Here is a 21,836-nt window from a genome sequence, read left to right as displayed (position 1 = left end):
TCTGTATACATGACCTTATTCAATGCTCACTACAAACCCACGAAGCAGATTTTTAGAAAAACTTTGTATTTGGAGTATGTTATACAAGAGGATAGTGTAATGAGCTTTCACCTCCTCATCAGCAGATTTAAATATTTGTTAACTCATGGCTAATCTTGTTTCCTGTGTACTCTCACCCACTTTTCCTCCTCTCATTATTTTAAAGCAAATCCTGGGACATCATATAATTTCATTTGTAAATATCTTAATATGTATCTTTAAAAGATAAGGACTCTTTTTTTTTTTTTGAAACAGGGTCTCTGTCACCCAGGCTGGAGGGCTATGGCATGATCATGGTTCACTATGGCCTCAACCTCCTGGGCTCCAGCAACCTGCCCACCTCAACCTCCTGAACAGCTGGAACTACAGGTGCACATCACCACACCCATATTTTTTTTATTTTTATTTTCATATACACAGGGTCTTTTCTATGTTGCCCTGGCTAGTTCAGAACTCTTGATCTCAAGTGATAATCCTACCCCAGCCTCCCAATGTGCTGGGATTACAGGCATGAGACACTACATCCAGTGATAAGAACTCCTTTATTTATTTATTTATTTAGACAGAGTCTCGCTTGTTGCCCAGGCTGGAATGCAGTGGCACAATCTTAGCTCACTACAACCCCCGGTTCCAGGGTCCAAACTATTCTTCTGCCTCAGCCACCCAAGTAGCTGGTATTACAGGCCTGTGCTACCACCCCCGGTTAATTTTGTATATATATATAGTTTTAATAGAGATGGGATTTCACAGTGTTGGCCAGGCTGGTCTCTAACTCCTGGCCTCAAATGGTCTGTCCGCCTCAACCTCCCAAAGTGCTGGAATTACAGGCATGAGCCAAAGATTAGAAAAGTCCAATGCCTTGCAGGTGGTCTTTGGACATTAAAGCCTCCCTCAAATCCCTTCTGCTCTCATCAAGTTATCCTGGAGTTACGATTTTAAAATGTACATGTTTAAAATGTCAGAGATAAAAAAGAAATCTAGAGATACTTTCATTGAATAATCTCAAATTTGAAACATTTTATTGTTGATTATATACACATGTAGAAAAAGTACATTATGTAGTATATACATACACATACATGTGTAACCACATGTATATCTAATATAGATATGTATATGTAAACACATACACACAACCAAATATCTTACCCTATCATGTGAAAAGTGAGACTTCCAGGCCCTCAGGGGAAAAGTGCCGTTTTCTAAGACTGTGTCCCTCCAGACAAGATCAAATATTTTTGAATGCCCATTGTGCCCAAGGCCTCTGACTTAGTGCAGGTTGCCGTGTGGGGCAGGTGCTCAGGTTTAATAGGCGCTAATTCTTTCCCGCAAAGAGTTTGCAGTGTCTGTACAAAACTACGCAAATAACTACACAACAGAGACAGTGATAAAAGCCAGAGAAGGATATAGGTAAGGAGCTATGAGAATCAAAGGAAAGAAAAAGGAAGCTACCCCTGGCATAAGTGGCATTTATCTGTAACCTTGGTAGGACAAGATGTGGGCACATAACGATTCAGGATAAGGAAGAGCTTTAGACAGAATGGAGAGCACTAGAAAGACAGTTGTCATTGTGGGAGGAGAAAATACTGCCTTGTTTCCATTCATTAGTCTTTTTTTTCTTCCTGCTATATCTTCCCCATATCTGGCCCACTGTTCTCTCTACCTGTTGAAACCCTTCTCATCCTTCATGGTCCAGGTTGAATAACACCTCCATTAGAACTTATCAGATCATCATAGTCAAATGAAACCTCCCCCTCCCTTAAACTCTGTGGCACTTGGTTTGAAGAGCTCTTACAAAAATTTGACTTGTATTTTACTTACTCATGTGTATGCCATATCTATTATATAGACTCGAATCAATTTGATTACAAAAACAATAATTTTGTATCTATGTCAGGTGTAGCCTGCAGAGATCCTAGTACATTACTTTGCATCTGATGGGTACTTTACATAAAATTATTGTAGAAATGAATGAATGATTTAGTCCATGATTATCAATATCTCTAAGCTTTTGCTCATGCTGTCTTCCCCCTTCCTAGAAAACCCTTGCCACCTCAAGGGTCGCTTCTTCCAAGAAGCATTCCTGGATCTCCCAGCTGCTGGCTCCTATAGCACTCTGAGCAAACCTCTACCTTATCACCACCACCACCACCATGCATCAAAATTAACTATGACTCACTTCACCCACTTATGTATAAGCTTTAAGAAGCCAAATATTCCATTCTACTAATCCTTATCTTACCACCGTCTAACCCAATGTTTGGTAATAGCGTGCAGTTCATAAATGTTTGTCAAAGAGAAAGATCTATTCAGAAGTTTCTGGAAGCATTATCCCTTGCCAAAGAGGGCCTGGTCTATTTAGTTTGTGTTCCTAGTTGGAACTGCCAAAACTGTCCTGAGGTCTCATTCCCAGAGAAAACCTAGCATGAACAGCCTTCCCACCCCACCTTTCCTCATGGGTGAAGGAAAGAGCAGGACCAGATGTTCTCTAGGGTCCCCTGGAGCTCCAGGATCCTTACGTTCCAGGGAATTCTCCGGCAGAATGGATTGTTGCGAGCAAAAGAGGCCAGTGTGGCCTCTTCTCAGCAGGCCTCTAGATGGACCCCAGCCTCTGGAAGGACTGGGCCAGGGGAAAAAATTAGCCCCTTCGGAGCCCCACACCTTCCTCTCCTCCAGCACATTTCTCTCTCTCTTTGCCCCACTTTCCCTTTTTCTGCTTCTTCTCTGCCAGTCTCTCCCCTTCTCTTTCTTTCTTATCTGTTTCTCGTCTCCTACTGGCCCGACCGCACCTTCCAAGTATCGCTGATTCCTTTTCAGTCACTCACTCACTCACTCACTCATTTTTGCCTCTCGCCAGTCAGATTCACCATCCTTCTGCGGTCACTTGCGTTTATCCTGCTTCCCTCCCACGCCGGAACCTCTTGCTCGCCTCCTCCCTCTTCTCTATGCCCGGCGAGTAGCAGAGCCTCCTCTGGACTCCAAGACACAGGAAGGGCTGCCCTGGGTCATGACCCAGCTCCACGGTTGGTGTGTGAAGGTCAGGATGGCGGTGACGCGGCCCCTGAGGCGAGAGGGAGGCTAGGCCAGGGAGAGAAGGAAGGGAGCCGACCGCTGGGCTGCTGGGATCTCGCGCCCTCGCGCTCCCCGCCGCCCGCCCCGGCGCAGGAAGGGCGCAAGCGGCTGGCGAGCGACTTGAAGAGACTTCTGGAGAATCCGGTGCGCCCGGCTCTACCTCAAGGAGCTCAGGGCCATGGTGCTGGACCAACAGAGCCTCGTCCACATCCAGCGCCAGAGCTCCGAAGAGCTGGAGCGGCGGCTGGACGAGCTGAGCGCCGAGAATCGCAGCCTGTGGGAGCATCAGCAGCTGCCGCAAGCGCAGCCTCCGCTCGGATTCCTTCCCTGGTAGTCATCCCCGCTGCCGGCCTCCTAGACACCGCTACCGCCACCGCAGTGACTCAGGCACCTCTTCAGGACCACGGACAGCGCTCGTTCGCCCGGCCGCAGTCCGCGCCCGAGCAGGCACTGTTTCAAAACCACGGACAGCTCCTGGAGCAACCCCAGCCGCGACCTGGCGGCAGAGCTCACACACCCCAGTCGTCCCATCAGCACCCGGAAACACCTGGGGTCCAGGCCAACAAGGAGAAGAAAGGTCCCCCCGGGTTGTTGCACTGCCCCCGAAGCCCCCCTGCAGCAAGACTCTCCCGCGCCCTCGGCAAGGGCGTCCTGAGCAGAAGATCTGAGTGAGCGCCGAAGAGCAGATGGGCACTGCTGTGGTGGGAGCAAGGGAAGCAAGTGGGTGTGAGGGGGAGATGGAGAAATCGGGTGCATGGGAGTCTAAAGGACCTGGGTGATGCGGCGTGAGGGGGGTGAGAAGATGCTTGGGGGCAGAAGTCTCACAGATTTGGGGGGAAAGGGAAAAATATCAGTGTTTGAGAAGGTTTTGGGGAATGTTGGCGCAACAAGGAGTAACCAGATCATCAGTAGGGGCAAAAGGTGAAAGAAAGGGGATATTTAAGCGATTGGGGATATTGGGATCTGGCAGCATTTAAAGGGACTAGACTAGAAGGAAGTTGGAGTGAAGATCAAACTGAAGAAAATAGAACAATTGAAATATTTTTTTAAGTTAGAAAAATTTTGGAAGAGAGTTTAAGTAGTAGAAGTATTTGAATGGGGAGTGAGATATGAAAAAGTCAGAGACGTGGAGGCATATGAAGAGCTTTAAAAGGGCTGGGGCAAGGAAATGTAGGACTGGAGTAGAGGGGAATTCAGAAGGTGGAGGACAAAGCTGAAAAGCAAGAGTGATGTGAGAAAATAGGGGAACTGGAGGCAAAGGAAGAGAAAGTGTGGCTCTTTACCTGGTGCAGTGGGAGTCACAGCCAAGAGTGGCTCATTTGGGGAAGTTTTATCTGCTCTGACCAAGTGAGCGCCTTTCTTCTAAGCAACCCCCAAAGTGGGGTGCTCACTTCGAAGTGAGCCAAAGGAGTTGAAATGTTGCAAGGAACCACCCATCAAACCAATGAAGAACTCACATATACCTTGAGGATTCCGTCCGGTAATAGCATTTTCCTCTGACTCAAGGAGGATTTTCACGCAGTAGGGTTGGCCATCGTGGAAAGGGAACAATGACATGGGGGATGGTTGGCAGATGGAGTTGATATTCGGTTGTCATGCCTGTTTAAATCTTCCTGTTAGGACCAGCAATTGCAAAACTTGTTTCCTTTTGGCTATTTGCTGATCACTAAAATCTCACCGTGGGTCATGAGAGAACTGTTATCCTCCCAGGACATAGGACCTCAAGCTCTTTCTTCACTCAGGAGGTTGATGAACTAGAAATATGGGAAGAAGCCTTAAAAGGGCTGGAATGTTCTCTCCTCTGTACTGAAAAGTCTGTGGCCATGTCAGCTTTCCTTCTCTGATTAGACAGGTGATGGGAAACTGCATGGAAGACCAGTGAGAGGGAAATCGTACCTGGTCAGCATTTGGCCTTCACAATGGTGATGCTCAAGGCGATGGAGAGGGGTAAAGTGGAGCTGAGGACCTCATCTTCATTCAGTCTCACGTGTGCTTCAAATCTGAGGGATAACTGAAGATTTGCTGTATTCATTAAAACTTTTTTTTTTCTCTCATCTGTTGTGGACTTAAAGAAGTAAAGTTAGGGCATGTTAGCTCACAGTGTAGGCTGACCAGAACCATAGAATCCAAGAGGAAAGATTCAAGATGATCTAGCTTGGCAGACCTACAACATTTGATTCAAGTCCCAAAAAGATTCAGTTTTCTACCCCAATTCCTTCAAAGACCCATTTGCACTTCCCTCAGTTTCACCTGTTTTTCTTTCTTTGTTTTTTCTTCTTCTTCTTCTTCTTTTTTTTTTTTTTTTTTTTTTTTTTTTTTTTTTTTTTGGTGGTTGTTTTGTTGTTTGTCTGGCATAAAAAGCAGAAAATCAGTTTTCCTTCATTCCTCAAGTCTCAGCAAAAAGCGACATTCTTCCACAATACTAAGTGGTCTTTTCTTCTAAGGAGAGAGAACTTTTCCTTCTTTGGGATAAATGCCAAAGAATATAATCGCCGGGTCACATGAGAAGTGCAAGTTTGATTTTCTAAGAAATTGCCAAAATATTTTTCAGAGTGACTATACCGTGTTCTAGTCATGCCCACGATGTATGAGACATCCAGTTTCTTTGCGTTCTTGCTAACATTTTGTGTCATTTTTTATCTTATCCATTCTAACAGGCGTAGTGGTAGCCCATTGTGGTTTTAATTTGCATTTCCTTAATGGCTAATGATTCTGATCATATTTATATATGCATATTTGCTGATCACATTCTTTCCTTGGTGAAATGTCTTTTCATGTCTTTTGACCATTTTCTCATGGGACAGTGTTTTAAAATGTGTTGAGTTTGGAGAGGTTTTCATAGATTCTATTTATAAGTCCTTTGTTATATAGTTTGAAGATGTTTTCACTCAGTCTGTAGCATTTCTTTTTGTCCTCTTAATAGGATTCTTCACAGAGCAAGAGTCCTAAATTTTTTGGAAGTCCACGTTACCAGTTTTTCCTTCCATGAATTTTTTTGTGTCATGTCTAAGAACTAGGTGTTGAAACTTTCACCTGTTTTCTTCTAAAAGTTCAATAGCTTTCCATGTTAAATTTAAATCTGTGATCCACTGAAATTAATTTTGATATAAGATAGGAATTTTAAGTTGAGGTTCAAATTTTGCACATGAAAATGCCATTGTTCCCATAGCATTTGGTGAAAGATTCTCCTTTCTCTATTGAGTTGCATTTGTTAGAAATCACTTGGCTGTGTTTGTGTAGATCCACTTCTGGACTTTGTATTCTGTTCCACTGGTCTCTATATCCAGTCCTTCCCCAAAAAACACACTGTCATGACTCCTCTAACATCAGAGTAGAACTTAAAATTGTGTAGCACAACTCCTCCTACTGAATTCATCTCTTTATTTTTACCTTTGCATATAAATTTAGGCATCAGTTTGTCTATATAGACAGAATATCCTGTGCTGAGATTTTGGTGGATTTGTTTTAAAGGAATAGATCAATTTTGGAAGAATTAAAATTTTTACTACATTGAGTCTTCCCATCCATGAATATATCTCTTCATTTGTTTGGGCTTTCTTTGATTTTGTTTATTGCATTTTTGGTTTTCAGAATACAGATTCTTATATACCTAAAAATTTCATTTTTCAGAGGTATTATAAATGGAATTTTTGCAAAATTTTAAATTTCCAGTTATTTATCACTAGCATATAAATATTGAATTTAGTTTCATATGTTGACTTTGTATTATTTCTGGGTTTTCTTCCCCCCAAGGAAGTCACTTTTCTACACAAGGAAGTCACTCTGGCTCTCTCTTTCCATGGTTGTCTACACAGTGCCTGCCCTTCCAGTAGCAGGAAATTCCCTCATCTAGAACTCAACTTTGGGCCTTAAGAGTGTGTGGTGGGGGGTGTGCAAGCATCCGCCCAACAATGTGGAGATGAGGCAGAAACCCATTTACCTGTTACGTTGATATCTGGCTTCACAAAGAAATGTTTCATTGCTTTGTCATAAAAATAAATTAATGAATTACGTTAAAACTAAAAGTGGCTTCACAAAGAAGCTGTGTAAGCATCTGCCCATTGGACTTCCTTCAGTGCACCATCCCTCTCACCAGGCTGTGGGGAGGAAAGGGAGCTGGGGCTGGGGAGGCAGCAGGAAGAGGAAGATGTGCTTAGGGACAGAGAAAGGTGCCTCATCCCTGACAGTTGTAGGACACTTCTTTCCCTCATATCTTTCCCTACAAATTCCTAAAATTGTGGCTGCTGAAGAACCTGGACTTGGGTGACTGAGGGCTGCCCTGTGAGTGAGGTTAGGGCTTTCCCATCTGCCTTTGCACAGGAGCCTGTGTCACATGGCACCTGGGCAGCACAAGGGGAGGAACATCAGTAGACGGGGGACAGGGTGGCACACACACTCACATCCCGCGAGGTAGGCTGATACGGCTGGAAAAACACCAACAGATGAAAAGCGCCCTTTTCTCATTTTCCCACAGTAAATCCTTGAGACGTCAGCTGCTCCACACACTGGTCACTGTGGGTAGTGAGCTGAACACATTCTTCCATGAAATAGGAAAATACACAGAGGGAGTCATAATATGCCCCTTGTTTGCCTGCCTTCACCCTCCCCAGTCCTCTCTGTGCTGGTATTTACCCCAGAGCCTGGTCTTCTTTAAAAAACAAAATTAGCCCAGCCTCTGTGAGCAACTATTGGACTCCCCTGGGGCTTTAAAGAGGTCTTCTCAGGCCCCTGATTTCTGTGTTCCCTGACACCTGCCTCATCAGCAGGAGCGCATAAGCAACTGCCTACAAGCATCCTATAATCACTCAGTAGGTGAACAGCAGGGCTAAAAGGGACCCCAGTGGGCATCTACTCTATGGTTTCTAGGCCTTGACTCAATAAGACATAGATCTGACACATCCTCATCATGTACAGACGCACCTAATGAAATGAAACTTCATGCCCTTTATTTACCTTAGGTGCATGTATTGCACCCTGGTGAGTCCTACTCTACTTTAGTCTCTTCTATTTTTTTAAAAAAATCAATTCACAATTCACAATCCCTACTGGTTCAGCCTGCAGTCCAAGAAGCACTATTGCACTCCAACCCCATTTTCCAGACAAGACCACGGTCTCGCTGATCCATGGTGCCACCCCACACCTGTGAGGGTGACTTCACACCTGTTCCTGGCACAGTATAGAGACTTGGAGTATTTACAGGTGTGCAGGAAGGCTGTTTGTGCAAAGACCACACGTGTTTATGCCTGCAAGCCTTATTCTCATTCTCAGCCAGGTAAGGCCTCCCTATTATATTTTTTTCTTTTGCATATCACCCCCACTCTTGCAGAGCACACTTCTGTTTGTTTGATCTTGTGCGTGGTACCCATTAAGGTCACCCTGTTCTCAACCTTCTCTGAAGCCTGTACCCCTCAGGGTTGTACCATTCTGGGGGAGATTAGTGAGAAACTGTCTGTATTATCTTCCTCTTCTGAGACCCTTCTGGTTTCCTAGTTTGTGGGATCTCCCTGAGGATAGAAAGCAGGTTCTTCATGACACAGCAGAGTCCCTGAGAGTACCAAGAACTCCAGAAGGATGAAAATATGTTAAATATAGGCTTTTCTGATTTCTAAGGTAGGTGGTCATGTATTAATTTGTACTCTCTAATAATCAATGTAGAGAACAGCATCTCATAAGGAATATCAGATTATTTATCTTGGTTTTATGGTGGCTATGTTTCATTGAGTTAGAAAAGTAGTTCTGTCACCCCCACCGCCCCATTTTCTGGCGGGGACACAAAGGCACAGGAAGGTTGAGTGATCTGTCAAGAGTCACTGGTTGGGATATTTCCATGTTTTTCCTTACTCACTAGATTCTTCTCTCTATGCCAGAGGAAAAGGAGGCATCTCTGCTAATCCTCCCACCAGTTCCCAAGAAGAAAGCACTGGGACCCCTGGAAGCCACATGCTGTGCTGGCCTGGTTGCTGTTCCCCACAATCCCCAGGGAGAGGGGCCTGGTGCCCCCTCCCACCACCTCCAGCCACACCTCTCCTGTCTTCAAAAGCCTACAAGGCTAGTCCTTTCTCACTCTAAAGTCCTTTCAGAAAAGCTTCTGAAACTGTGTGTCTCAAACTGCTGTGAATGCCACCCACAGTCATAAAGATGTTTCACAAAGAGATCCCCTAGATACATAGAGATATTGGCAATTAAGCAAGTCTTGCACAACACAGTACTTACCTTTGTAAAATTTGATGCACTCTGATGGTTTCTATTTTGATACGCTATGCTATGCTATCCTATGCTATGCTATTCTTTTAAGGGCCCATTATAACTGACCAAGTGGATGTCACAACTTTCTAACGAATCTAGATCTGTAGCTAAAATACTTCAAAAAATTCCAGCAAGGACAAAAACTCAGGCCTAGATTTGCCACCAGTGCCCTCTTCTGGGCAGTTTTATTATAAGTACTGTCTTGAAACATTGTTTAACTGTCAACATCTGTATGTGTGCACTGAGTCTCACCAGAAAATAGATTTATGTCTGTTGGTTACAGCCTAAAAGATTTAAGAGGCAATGTTTAGAAGTGCTCCTGGTGAAAAGGCCAAACAAAAAAGGGCTCTGTGTGTCTGTGTGTGTGTGTGTGTGTGTGTGTGTGTGTGTATAAGAGAGACACACACAGAGAGAGAGAGAAAGAGAGAGAGAGAGAGAGAGAGAGATGGGCTGTACAGATTTTTCTCTGTGATCTCCTCTCCTCCTGCAAATCAGCCGGAGGTGGGATCTCAGAGACCTGGCCCTGCCTCCCCAAACCCATTCCCACACTGAGGCCAACCTGGGAAGAGGGCAACAGAGCTCATATCTCTGTGGGGAGGAGGCTGGGCTCAATGCAGGCCTGTGTCATTGTTCATCTTCACTTCATAGGTTTTGTCCTGAGACCCCTCCTGCTGACACACCATGGTTGTCTGGATCTCCCAGGAAAAGCACCACAATGTTCAAGATGGAGAAAATCATCAGGAACTGCCAACCCTCCCCCGCTTTGCTCAGCACACATGCACACATTACTCATGCACACATACACATACATGCATGCACAAATATGTACACATACACACATGTGAACATGCATGCAATTTCTGTGGCTTCATCCTCCTGTGATGGCCGATTAAACCATGGAGCCATGGAAGTGTTAAGATTAGGGAGAGAGTTCCATGTGGGAGAAGACATCTGCTGTTGGATCCAAGGAGATCTGAGTCCTGACCCCAAGGCACTTATCCTCTGGCCCAAGTCACTTAGCCCACCCCATTCCTCAGTTTCCCTTTCTATGAAATTTGTATTACATACGCCCTGCCTAACTCAGAGGCAACAGAAGAGACATTGCTATGAGGGTGGAAACAGCCAGCTTTGACCGAAGAGTCCTAGGCTGTGCCAGATAGGGCAGGGTGGACCCATGAGAAGACTGTCCCCCATCTGCCCCCAGCTGTGACAGCTAGGCCTTTGAAAATTTGGCACATCTCAGATGTTCCTGTCATCCTATCTTGATGGTGCCCTTGATTCTGACACCTGCTCCCTGGATTAAAGACACAGAGGGGAAACCTCACCTAGAGGATTTTGCTCTCCTGAGAAGAGGGCAATGAGCCTGAATCCTTGCTGAGTCTAAATCCCTACTGAGCTCCACACCCTTCCACACTAAGATGTGCCTTTCCCACTGGGACAGGGTCTTCTGGTCACTGGGTCATGTCTTCTTTAGCTCTGGGCCATGAGCTCTTCCTTTTCCTATCTGTGCTCAGCTCAGTGCCTCCCTCTGTCTTGCTTCCTATAGACCCTGCATGCCTGACACACTTTATCCTCAGACCCCTGAGGGCATCAGGGAAAGATCCTAGTCCATCCTGTCAGTGCCAAGAGCTGGATCAGTGCCCCTGGCTTTGAGGATCTCAGGCAGGGTAAGGGCAGTTCTCTCTCGGGGATGCCTGCAGATCGCCACCTGCCCCGCAGTGGGAAGGAAAGATGAGAGGTGGGAGCTCCAGGTGGATTGGGAGGGGAGGGAAGTAGAGTGGGCTTTGGAGAGGCACGGGGAGATGAACTGGAGATGCAGAGTGTCACCAGGCAATAGCATTTCTGGGGACCACTGGGCACAGGATGTGCTGGCCTATCCATAGCACAAGCAATGCCGGTACCTGAGCTGTCCTTAACTTTGAGCTGCAACATGGAGGACAAGGCCCAAGAGCAGCAATGTGGGCTACGCTTTTCTTCATCAAGCTGAATCCTGGCACCCTGTGTGCTGTTTGTTCCAACTGCAGTGGGCAGAGAGGGAACCAACACTTCATGAGCACTGACTGCATGCTGGGCACTGCCGGGTGCTTTGCGTGTGTTTTGCTTCACAAAGAGATGCATCTGTGGGGACAAGGAAATCCCCTGGGGTCTCCTCCCCCAGCTCCTCTAAACATCCCTCTCCTCTTATGTCATAGAGAACAAAGCTTCACAGGAAAATGCCCTTAGAGACTGGGGAATAAATTCACCCTGAGCTGCTAAAGATGGATATGGAGCCCTCCTCGAGCAGAGGCTTTGATGAGGCCAGCAGGGAAGAAGGCGGTGCGGGGATGGAGTCAAGACCTCTCTGGAATGAGGGTCTCCCGACCTACTTTCAGGCAAGGCAAGTCAGAGAATTCCTTTCTGACCATGCTTCAGGGGAGAAAGGGTCAGAGAGTGACCTTCCTGCTCCTGTTGTTTTCTGATTTCCTCTCGTGTAAAATATTCAGCAGGCCAAGCGGCCACACGTTGGGGTAATGTGTTCTGGACCCCGACACTATCCTCCTACCTCTCTGACCATTTCCTCTCTCTTCCTTTGTGGACTTCTCTCCCAGGCATCCATTCCCGTCCATCATGGCGACCCTGCCAGGGAGGGTCGGAAGAGGAAGCCAGGGATCTGGGGTGATCTGAGGGCGGCCTGAGAGGACAGAATGAGACGGAGGGGACAGGGTTAAAGGGCCAACTACATTAGGTTGATTCACATGAAATTGCTGATATTTGGTCATTTCTTACCTACAAAAATCATAAGTTCATCTGGTTCAAACTACAACTTCAAAACTTGCTTCAGTAGGGTTCATGTTTAACTGGACTTACAGCCAGGCACTTGGGAACTCAAGGCACTTACAGGAAGGTGACTGGAAACCTTGCAGCAAGGCTCCTCTGTGCACCTTGCAGCATCACAGTCACAGAAGGAAGCACTTGCTTCACTTAGGAAGCAGGGAACTCATGTGAAATCCCATCTAGCCACAAAGTCACTCTTCCAGTTGAAAAGTATATAGCTGGCTTATCATAAAACTCCTCACTACTTCAGGAAGACAGAGAAAGTACAGCACATTTCTGCATCTCTGAGACTGGGAAGCCTGCTCTGGGTGATCTTGCAGAGCAGGCCCTGCAGTTACATTGTTGTGTGGATCTGCACAGCAGGCTGTAAGGCAGAGTCACAGCTAGAGCTTTAGAAATAGAGTTAGTAAAGACATGGTTCTTCAAAGATATGCCCAGAAAATTCTCTGCAAAAACAAAAGGCTTGTTATAAGGAAGCCTCCACTGCAGGGCAGCGGATGAGCGGCTTACCATCTGTGGATCTTAGTCAAGTCAATCTCTCTGAGCCTCAGTTTCCTCATCTATAAATGGAGATGATAATACCTACCTCTTACGGTCATGCATTAGCTTGCCTGGGCTTCCATACCGAATACCACAGACTGGGTGGCTTAAACAATGGAAATGCATTTTCTCATAGTTCTGGAGGCTGGAAGTCTGAGATTGAAGTGCCGTCAGAGTTGGTTTCCGGGGAGGGCTCTCTTCCTGGCTTGTTGATGGCTGCCTTCTTGCTCATGTGGCCTCTTCTCTGTACACATGCAGAGAAAGATCTCTTGTGTCTCTTCCCCTTCTTATAAAGACTCCAGTCCTATCAGATTAAGGTCCCACGCTTACAACCTTATTTAACCTTTATACCTCCTTATGGGCCCTATCTTCAAATAGTCATATTAGGAATTAGGGCTTCCATACATGAATTTTGGGGGGACACAATTCAACTCATAACAGACTTTTTTGAGGCTCACGGGGCATAGATTGTACTCTGAAAATGGTAGCTTTTTGGATGTGGGTCATCAGAAGGTCTAGCAGGTTGCAGCAAATCAGGCTGACGAAGAAAGATGTGACCATACCAAGACCAAGATATCCCCAGATCCTTGGAGAAGAACGGAAAGTGAACACCAGACCCCACTCAACAGCATCAATATTTTGCTGCACCTCTACTTATCCTATAATTCACTGGTTATATAAATATAATTTATATATATAAATGCACTGGTTGTATAAACATAACTATATTTAAATTATATTTATATGTAAATTATATATCAACACATGTTTATGTAATTATATATAAATACATATATTTATATATATTCACTGGTTATATAAATATAATTAACTGTTTGTTATAAAAAGCATGTGGCTTTCTTTCCTCGATGCCACCTTTTCTCTCACTTCCTGGGCTCAGTAACCCCCCAGCTGTGCCTTATCTCCTTCCCTGTTATCCAATGAGCTCAGGCCTCTGTCCTTGATGGCTTGGCTGTGAACAGTCACTTCCTGTCTGAACTTTTGCCTTCATGCAGTCCAATGCACTCACACCACAGACAGGCTGTTCGTGTACAGTGCAGACCAGATCCTGTCACTTCCCTACTTGAAATGTTTCAGTGACTTCCTACTATTTTAAGATAAGCCCAAGATGTTAACAGCTTCACAGGGCTGGCCTCATCTGCTCTGGCTCCTGCGTGTGCCTCAACCTGGGTGGCTGCACCCCCAAATTTAGTCCTCTGACTCAGATGCCTCTGGTCTCTGCCATCTGCTCTGCCCTCTCCTGCCTGCTCCCACAACCTTGTCCAAATTGACTTTTCAGAGCCCAGATACCAAGTCACACAACTTTTCTGGGGCCTTTTATTTTTTGGGAGGTGGGCAGGCTCCAGCCCATGTGCTCGTGGAGACCCTGTTTCTCCAGTCCTGACAGTTACCTCACCATATTGAGTCTCTCTTCCTTTTAAGCTCTGAGCTCCAGGAGGCAGCTGCCTGTGTCTGCAGTCTTGTTTATTGTGGCTACTGGCAATGTGTCTGCCCCACAGCAAAGCTCAGGAAGTATTGGTTGAATCAATTATCTTTTATGAATCATTTTTAATATTTCTGCATACATGTTCACAGAAGACTTATTCACAATAGACCAAAGGTGGGAACAACCCAAGTGTTCGCTGAGGAATGAATGGATATGCAATGTGGTCTATCCATACAATGGCATATTATCCAGGCTTAAAAGGGAATGATGTTGTGACACACACTGCTACATGGATGAACCTTGAGGACATCATGCAAAGTGAAATAAGCCAGACACGAAAGGACACGTATTGCATGATCCCACTTCTAAGCATTACCTAGAGTCATCCATTTCGTAGGGATACAGAATGCAACAATGTTTGCCAGGGCTGGAGGAGGAAGGAATGACGAGTTCATGTTTAATGGGTACAGAATTTCAGGTTGGGAAGATGAGAAGGATCTGTGAAAGAATGGTGGTGACAGTTGCCCAACAATGTGACTGTGCTCGATGCCACCAAACTGTATGCTGAAGATGACTAAGATGGTAAATTTTATGTTTTGCATTCTTTCCACACTTAAAAAAAGAAACTTCAAATACTTCAGGGGGAGGAGCAGAGAGAGAAGTATGTCAAATTTTTCTTTCCCTGGAAGAAGCCATTTAAATATAAGTTAATAAACAGCTTATTTAAAGACCAAAAACATGTGAACTGAAGCAATCAGACTACTATCCTTCTAACTGGTAGATATGATGATGTGGAAATGTTAAGTTTATTTATGAAAAATGAATCATATCATTTTGAAAGCTTAGGAGAGAGTAGGTCAAGGCTGACTGGCAGGCAAGACAATGTCATGTGTGGGGAAGTGGACCGCAGGCAGCCAGAGCAGATGTGCTTACCAGGAAATGAGAAATTGAACATGGAAAAGAGGGCAGGATAAGGGGAAACATCTATTTAAAACTTTGGTTTATCATCTATGAAGGACAGACAGAATAAATGATTCTAGGCCAGATGCAGTGGCTCACGCCTGTAATCCCAGCACTTTGGGAGGCCAAGGCAGGCAGATCACCTGAGGTCAGGAGTTCAAGACCAGCCTGGCCAACATGGCGAAACCCCATCTCTACTGAAAATACAAAAATTAGCTGGGCGTGGTGGCGGAAGCCCATAATCCCAGCTGCTCAGGAGGCCGAAACGGAGAATCGCTTGAACCTGGGAGGTGGAGGTTGCAGTGAGCTGAGATTGTGCCATTACGCTTCAGCCTGAGTGACAAGAGTGAAACTCCATCTCAAAAAAATAAAATAATTAAAATAAAATAAAATAAAAAATAAATGATTCTCCTCTGCTTTCCAGGACATCCTCTGTTCCAAATTTAAGAGTTTAAACAACAAGGTGGGAACATCACTGTGGCCATTCCAGGCCACTTGAGGACAGGTTCTGAAGGAAGGCAGAAGGCTTGTATCTGGCCAGCTGTGGGTGATCCCTGCATGTCCTGGTGTTGGATGAGGCAGACAGACTTCTGGACATGAGATTTGAGGCAAGCGTAAATACCATCCTGGAGTTTTTGCCAAAGCAGAGGAGAACAGGCCTTTTCTCTGCCACTCAGAAGCCGGAATTGGAGAACTTGGGGAGAGTGGGCCTCCGGAACCCTGTCCAGTCTCAGTGAAGGAGAAGGGTGTGGCAACCAGCAGTGACCAGACCACTCTAGCCTGGATAACTACTACATAGTATGCAAGGCACATGAGAAATTTAACCAGCTGCTACATTTTCTTCACAGTCATAAGCAAGAGCAACACCTGGTCTTCTTCAGCACCTGCACCTGTGTAGAATACTACAGGAAGGCTCTGGAGGTGCTGATGAAGAGTGTGAAGATTGTGTGCATTCATGGGAAGATGAAATACGATCTTCATGGGGTTCCGCAAATTGCAAAGTGGGATTTTAGTGTGCACTGATGTGGTGGCCCAGGAATCAATATTCCTGAAGTAAATTGGGTTTTGCAGTACAATCACCCCAACAATGCAAGTGCCTTTGTGCAGGGCTGTGGCCACACAGCCCGCATTAGCTACAGAGGCAGAGCTCTGGTGTTCCTCCTACCCATGGAAGAGTCATACATCAATTTCCTTGCAATTAACCAGAAACGCCCCCTGGCGGAGATGAACTCTAGAAAAACACAGCTGACCTTCTGCCAAAATTCAAGTCCATGATCCTGGCAGAAAGAGCTATGTTTGAAAAGGGCATGAAAGCTTTTATGTCCTATGTCCCGGTTTATGCAAAGCAGGAGTGCAACCTGATTTTCAGATTAAATAATCTTGATTTTGCAAGTCTTGCTCGAGGTTTTTCCCTGCTGAAAATGCCCAAGATGTCAGAATTGAGAGGAAAGCAGTTTCCAGATTTTGTGCCTGTGGACATTAATACAGACGCTATCTCACTTAAAGATAAAATTAGAGAAAAGCAGAGGCAGAAATTACTGGAGCAACAAAGAAAAGAGAAAAACAGAAAATGAAGGGAGAAGAAAATTCATTAAAAAAATAAAGCTTGGTCAAAGCAGAAGGCCAAAAAAGAAAAAGAAAAACATGAATGAGATAACGAAAAGGGAAGCGTGTTCTGATACAAAGATGAGGACATGGAAGAACTTCTCAATGATTCCGGGCTCTTGAAAAATATTTTTAAAGGCAAAATTACTGAAGAATTTGAGGAGGACTTATTGACAAGTGGCAAAAGAACAATCAAGACAGCTGATTTAGTGTCTCAGATTTGGAAGATGACTGCTGATACCAGGGTCACAGATAAACCCATAAGGACATAACTGTTTCCTAACTTGGTGGATGGTTCCTGTTTGCTTTTACTGCAAATCAAAACTTCAGGAGACATCCAAAAAGAATCACATCTCTGAAAGCTCTCCTTTCAGACTAGGGAGAAATGAAGGATTTCACACTCGTGAATATTTGACTAAAAACATTCCAGTCTTGAAGTAGTCTAACAGAAGAAAACATAAAATTGAGTGTAAATGATAGATTTCAATATTTATTTATTATGATGGGTTATATATGTGTGTGTGTGTGTGTGTGAGCTCATTTTTTCTAATGCTATTTTGTAGTTATTTGCAAACATTAAGATACTGAAGTATACTTGGTTTTAGATTTTTAAAAGCCCCTTAGTACTTTTAGGCACCTGACCTCCCTGAGTGTTCTTGGCCCTGGACTTCAGTTATCCTTCAATGCCCTGTGGAGATGGCTAATGTGCTAGAGTTATTCTACGTTAAGAATAGTCCTGGCCGGACGCAGTGGCTTATGCCTATAATCCCAGCATTTGAGAGGCTAAGGCAGGCAAATCACAAGGTCAAGAGATAGAGATTATCCTGACCAACATGGTGAAACCGCATCCCTACTAAAAATACAAAAATCAGCTGGGCATGGTGGCACAAGTCTGTAGTCCCAGCTACTCGGGAGGCTGAGGCAGGAGAATTGCTTGAACCTGGGAGGTGGACATTGCAGTGAGCCGAGATTGTGCCACTGCACTCAGCCTGGTGACAAAGCGAGACTCCGTCTCACACACAAAAAAAGAATAGCCCCAGTATTGTTTTATTGGTGAAGAGCTGAAAAACAGAGGAATTAAGTCATATTCTCGGAGACAGAATTCTAATTTTTATGCCTTCTGTTGAATAAACTGCGTCCTTCTAAAAAACAGAAACAATAAGCATTTGGATAGTTAATATAATTGAACAAATAAATACATATGTGCATATATATTTATAATATACTTTTGAAGACAATATTTTTAAAATACAGTTACCCTATTTTTTTAGTAAGACAGTTTGGTTTGGTAAAAATGGATAATTTTAAAATGTGTCCAAGTATTAAGGGCTCATTTACTCATCTTTCTCTATTTTTTACTAAGAAATTTTTATAAAAACAGGGGAACACATTTGAAGTATTTTCTCTTCTTTGTGACCCTGCCTTTACAAATAGATGTTAATGAACTGTGAAATGGACACAAGTGGGCAAAAGAATGAGTTGAAATGGACATGTGAGTGTAAACTGGGCATAAATGGAAAAAGGGATGAGTCTAATGGTTTCATTTCCAAATTCATTACCTGGGAACTATTGGATTGATGGGTTTGTCTTTAGAATGAAGTAAATAAAAACCCAAATTGTTGGATTGTTTAAAAATAGCATTCAGTCATTAATAAAAGAATTTTAAAGTTGAGGAATGGTGAAATATAATTCTAAATTATACGAAGTAAAATGTCTTTCTAACATGTTCGACAATTCCTTTAATAATATCAGTTTTTGAGCACAAGTGGTATTTGAGCAATAAAAAATGCACAGTATAAAGCACAGGTCACATAGAGTGTGACATTCCAGCTGAACAGCTGAATAACCTATTTAACTTAACTTAAAAATGTCTAATTTTCATAAACAAGCCAACTTATCATGCTGAATGGTTTGGTAATCCTTTTAATTGGGCTTTTTAATGATTTAGGAATATAAAAATGTTTAATTCATGCCATCTTAGTTGTCACATTAAATTTATGTAATTGGTAGAAAATGTAAAAATATGTTTTTAAAATGCCTTTTAAATGCTTGTTGTTGGCAATAATTTTTTTTAACTGGAGTCTCACTCTGTTGCCTAGGCTGGAGTGCAATGGTCTTGGTTCACTGCAACCTCTGCCTCCCGGTTTCAAGTGAGTCTCCTGCCTCAGCCTCCCAAGTAGCTGGGATTACAAACATAAAGCTAAGGTTTGTGCTTGTTAGGCATCACCCTTGAATAACACTTGATCTTGTTTCTTAGTGAGGGCAAATCACACTCTTGTTGAAGATGCATCTCCAACATGAACACTTCCACACTGGAATTGCTCTGCTATAGTACTTCCAATTACTCAAGAAACCTTACTCACTAAATTGTTTTCTCTATTGGCCTGAATGTTTAATCAAAAAATATTAAGAGCCATAGTTTACTTAGCACTGTTTTATGATTATGTATTTATTTATATGATTTTTACACTTTTTCCTTGTTTTAGGTACATATTTATGTTGAACCAGAATTATCTTTCTAAGAGTAAGAACCATTTTTGAAAGTTACATCCGGCCGGGCGCGGTGGCTCAAGCCTGTAATCCCAGCACTTTGGGAGGCCGAGACGGGTGGATCACGAGGTCAGGAGATCGAGACCATCCTGGCTAACACGGTGAAACCCCGTCTCTACTAAAAAATGCAAAAAACTAGCCGGGTGAGGTGGCGGGCGCCTGTAGTCCCAGCTACTCGGGAGGCTGAGGCAGGAGAATGGCGTAAACCCGGGAGGCAGAGCTTGCAGTGAGCTGAGATCCGGCCACTGCACTCCAGCCCAGGCGACAGAGCGAGACTCCCTTTCAAAAAAAAAAAAAAAAAGAAAGAAAGTTACATCCTTTTTAATTTTTTTTGTCCACATAATAAAATGTTTAGCAAATAGAGGAAACTAAAAAAACTGTGGTTAACAGCAAGCTTCTTCTCATTTATGTGGTAGTTGAATTAATTTTGAGAATTATTTCTCTTTATTTCCCTCCCAATGATGTAAAATATAAGATGAACTTTGACAGTTGGCCCAGGCATTGGAGTCTTCTCCATAGAGGTGTATAAATTTTCTTCACTTGTTTTTGATATCTAATTCTACAGATTACCTTACCATTCTTGATACGATTTCTTGAAATGAAATGATTCCACTGATTTTTCCCTTACCTCACAATACCTTCTTAGTCTTTTGGGGGATACTTTATCAAATGTTGCTTAAATACTGTTTTTATCCATTTTCTGGACTTTTTTCCTTCTCCCTCCAGTTTTCCCCTAGATGGTGAAAACCACACCAAATATTTGTCTTTAGATACATCCTAAAGACCAGATTCACTTTTTTTTTTTTTTTTTTTTGGTCTACAGAAAGAGGATCATACAAAGCCTTCTCAAACTCAAGGATATGCTTAATGAAACCATTATTTGTCTTTCTCTTCCTCAAAGCACGCTGTTTTATCACCATTTCAATATATCAAATATCTGCTGTTATGGTATCAATGTGCATCTTGTTTCCTAAAATAAAACTTTGGAAGATTTCCCCTCCCATGTGATGTTCCTCTAAACATTTTTGAGAGACTTTGCCTTCTTCTTCCCCTTGACCTGTACTGCCCTAACTGAGAAGCTAGTCACCTCTCCTAACTACTTAGCCTTCTAATAGGTTACTTCGACTTCAGGCACATCCCAGGCACACCCCACCCCCCACCACCGCTAATGATTCCTACAGCTGACTGCAAAAATGAGTTCTCTCGTTTTACAATCTGAACTTTCCTTGCTTATAATCCTTCCATTATTTCTCAGTAGCTAAAGAATAAAATCTCAATTTCCCATACTTAGAGAAAACTTTCTGTGATCTAGTCTCCCCAGGTAATTACCAACTAATCTCCTACTTGTAACTTACCCACAGCCACCATGGACTGACAAAAATGATTCCATTTCTGTAATTGTAGCTTTGCTTGTGATGTTTTTGTAGCCTAGAAATTTCACCACTCTTCTGTCTGGCATTTCTCCTTTACTTCTAAACTTCAGTTCCTTTGTAACATCTCCCTTGACTCACCAAGACACATTTTATCATGCCTTGCTTGGACCCTATGGTATTCTCATCACACAACCATTGTCACTTTTTTCACTCACTTGCAGTCATTTGTATACATGCATACATACCACACTAAGCTATGTGTTTTTACGATAGTATCTTCAACACCTAATATCACCTCAATTAATAATTGGCACTAAGTGAGTGGTGAGCAAGTACAGAGGTCAGTGTTGTTGATTACAGAAGAGTCTAAGGAATTCAATGTTTGTAAAACTGGCCATTAATAAGAATAAAAACACATTTTTACTTTGTTTATGCTTAAAGCACATGCTTAAAACACCTTACAAGAAAATTCCAAAAAAACAAGATTTTTTGGCAATTGAAATGTACAGATCTTTATGAGTATAAAAGTTCATTGGATAAAAATCTTTACAAGGAGGCTGTTATCAAACATCAACTACCAAAGAAAATTAGATTTTAATTAAAATTACTTTTAAATTACCGACAGCATTCTTAATAAATTATCTTTATTGCAGTCAATTTTAAGAGGACAATCTCAAAAAAAAATCGAGGCTATCCCAGAAATAACTAATTTCACTGGAATTTTTTCCAGAAACTGTATCGGGTATAACACAGATTTCTATAGAAGCAGCATGTTTCATGGCAAACCCTGGGCCCTGTCTTAAGCTGAATAACATAAATTATAGAACTAAGTACAAAAATGCTTAAGTAAAAAGGAACATTTAATAACATTAATTTATGGTTTGGTAGCCCCATTCTTGGAAAGCACAGAAGTTTAGAAATGAAACAGCTTAATCTTTAAAAAGAAAGCAAGCCTAAAATGTGAATGAAATCATTCAGCCTCTAGGAAAAAAATTAAAGTATAAAATCATCATGAGGAATTTTTAATTCCACAAAATGTTGATTCTACCATATCAAAAATATGTTTACATACTCTACCGTATGTTCATTCTACCATATCAAAAATTGTTTACATTTTTCTGTAAACAATGTAAGAAGTTATATAGTAAGGCATGTAAATGCAATTCAAAAAGATCCAGTCAGCCTTAATC

General features: G+C 43.1%; 1 protein-coding gene and 1 pseudogene across 1 annotated transcript; both read left to right on the top strand.

Moving 5' to 3' along the window:
• The first annotated feature begins 301 nt into the window (after positions 1–301).
• On the top strand, positions 302–15,670 carry LOC139356864 (uncharacterized). Its single transcript, XM_071072197.1, has 2 exons — positions 302–11,024; positions 11,550–15,670. Exon 1 carries the CDS (start codon positions 2,521–2,523, stop codon positions 3,781–3,783), a length of 1,263 nt encoding a protein of 420 aa, XP_070928298.1. The 5' UTR covers positions 302–2,520; the 3' UTR covers positions 3,784–11,024; positions 11,550–15,670.
• On the top strand, positions 11,616–19,249 carry LOC105482373 (ATP-dependent RNA helicase DDX55 pseudogene; annotated as a pseudogene).
• Positions 19,250–21,836: the final 2,587 nt, after the last annotated feature.

This window comes from Macaca nemestrina, chromosome 10, assembly GCF_043159975.1.
Source record: "Macaca nemestrina isolate mMacNem1 chromosome 10, mMacNem.hap1, whole genome shotgun sequence".
Taxonomy (NCBI): Eukaryota; Metazoa; Chordata; class Mammalia; order Primates; family Cercopithecidae; genus Macaca; species Macaca nemestrina.
The sequence above is the reverse complement of the archived record's forward strand: the minus strand, read 5'-3'. Positions and strand labels throughout refer to the sequence as shown.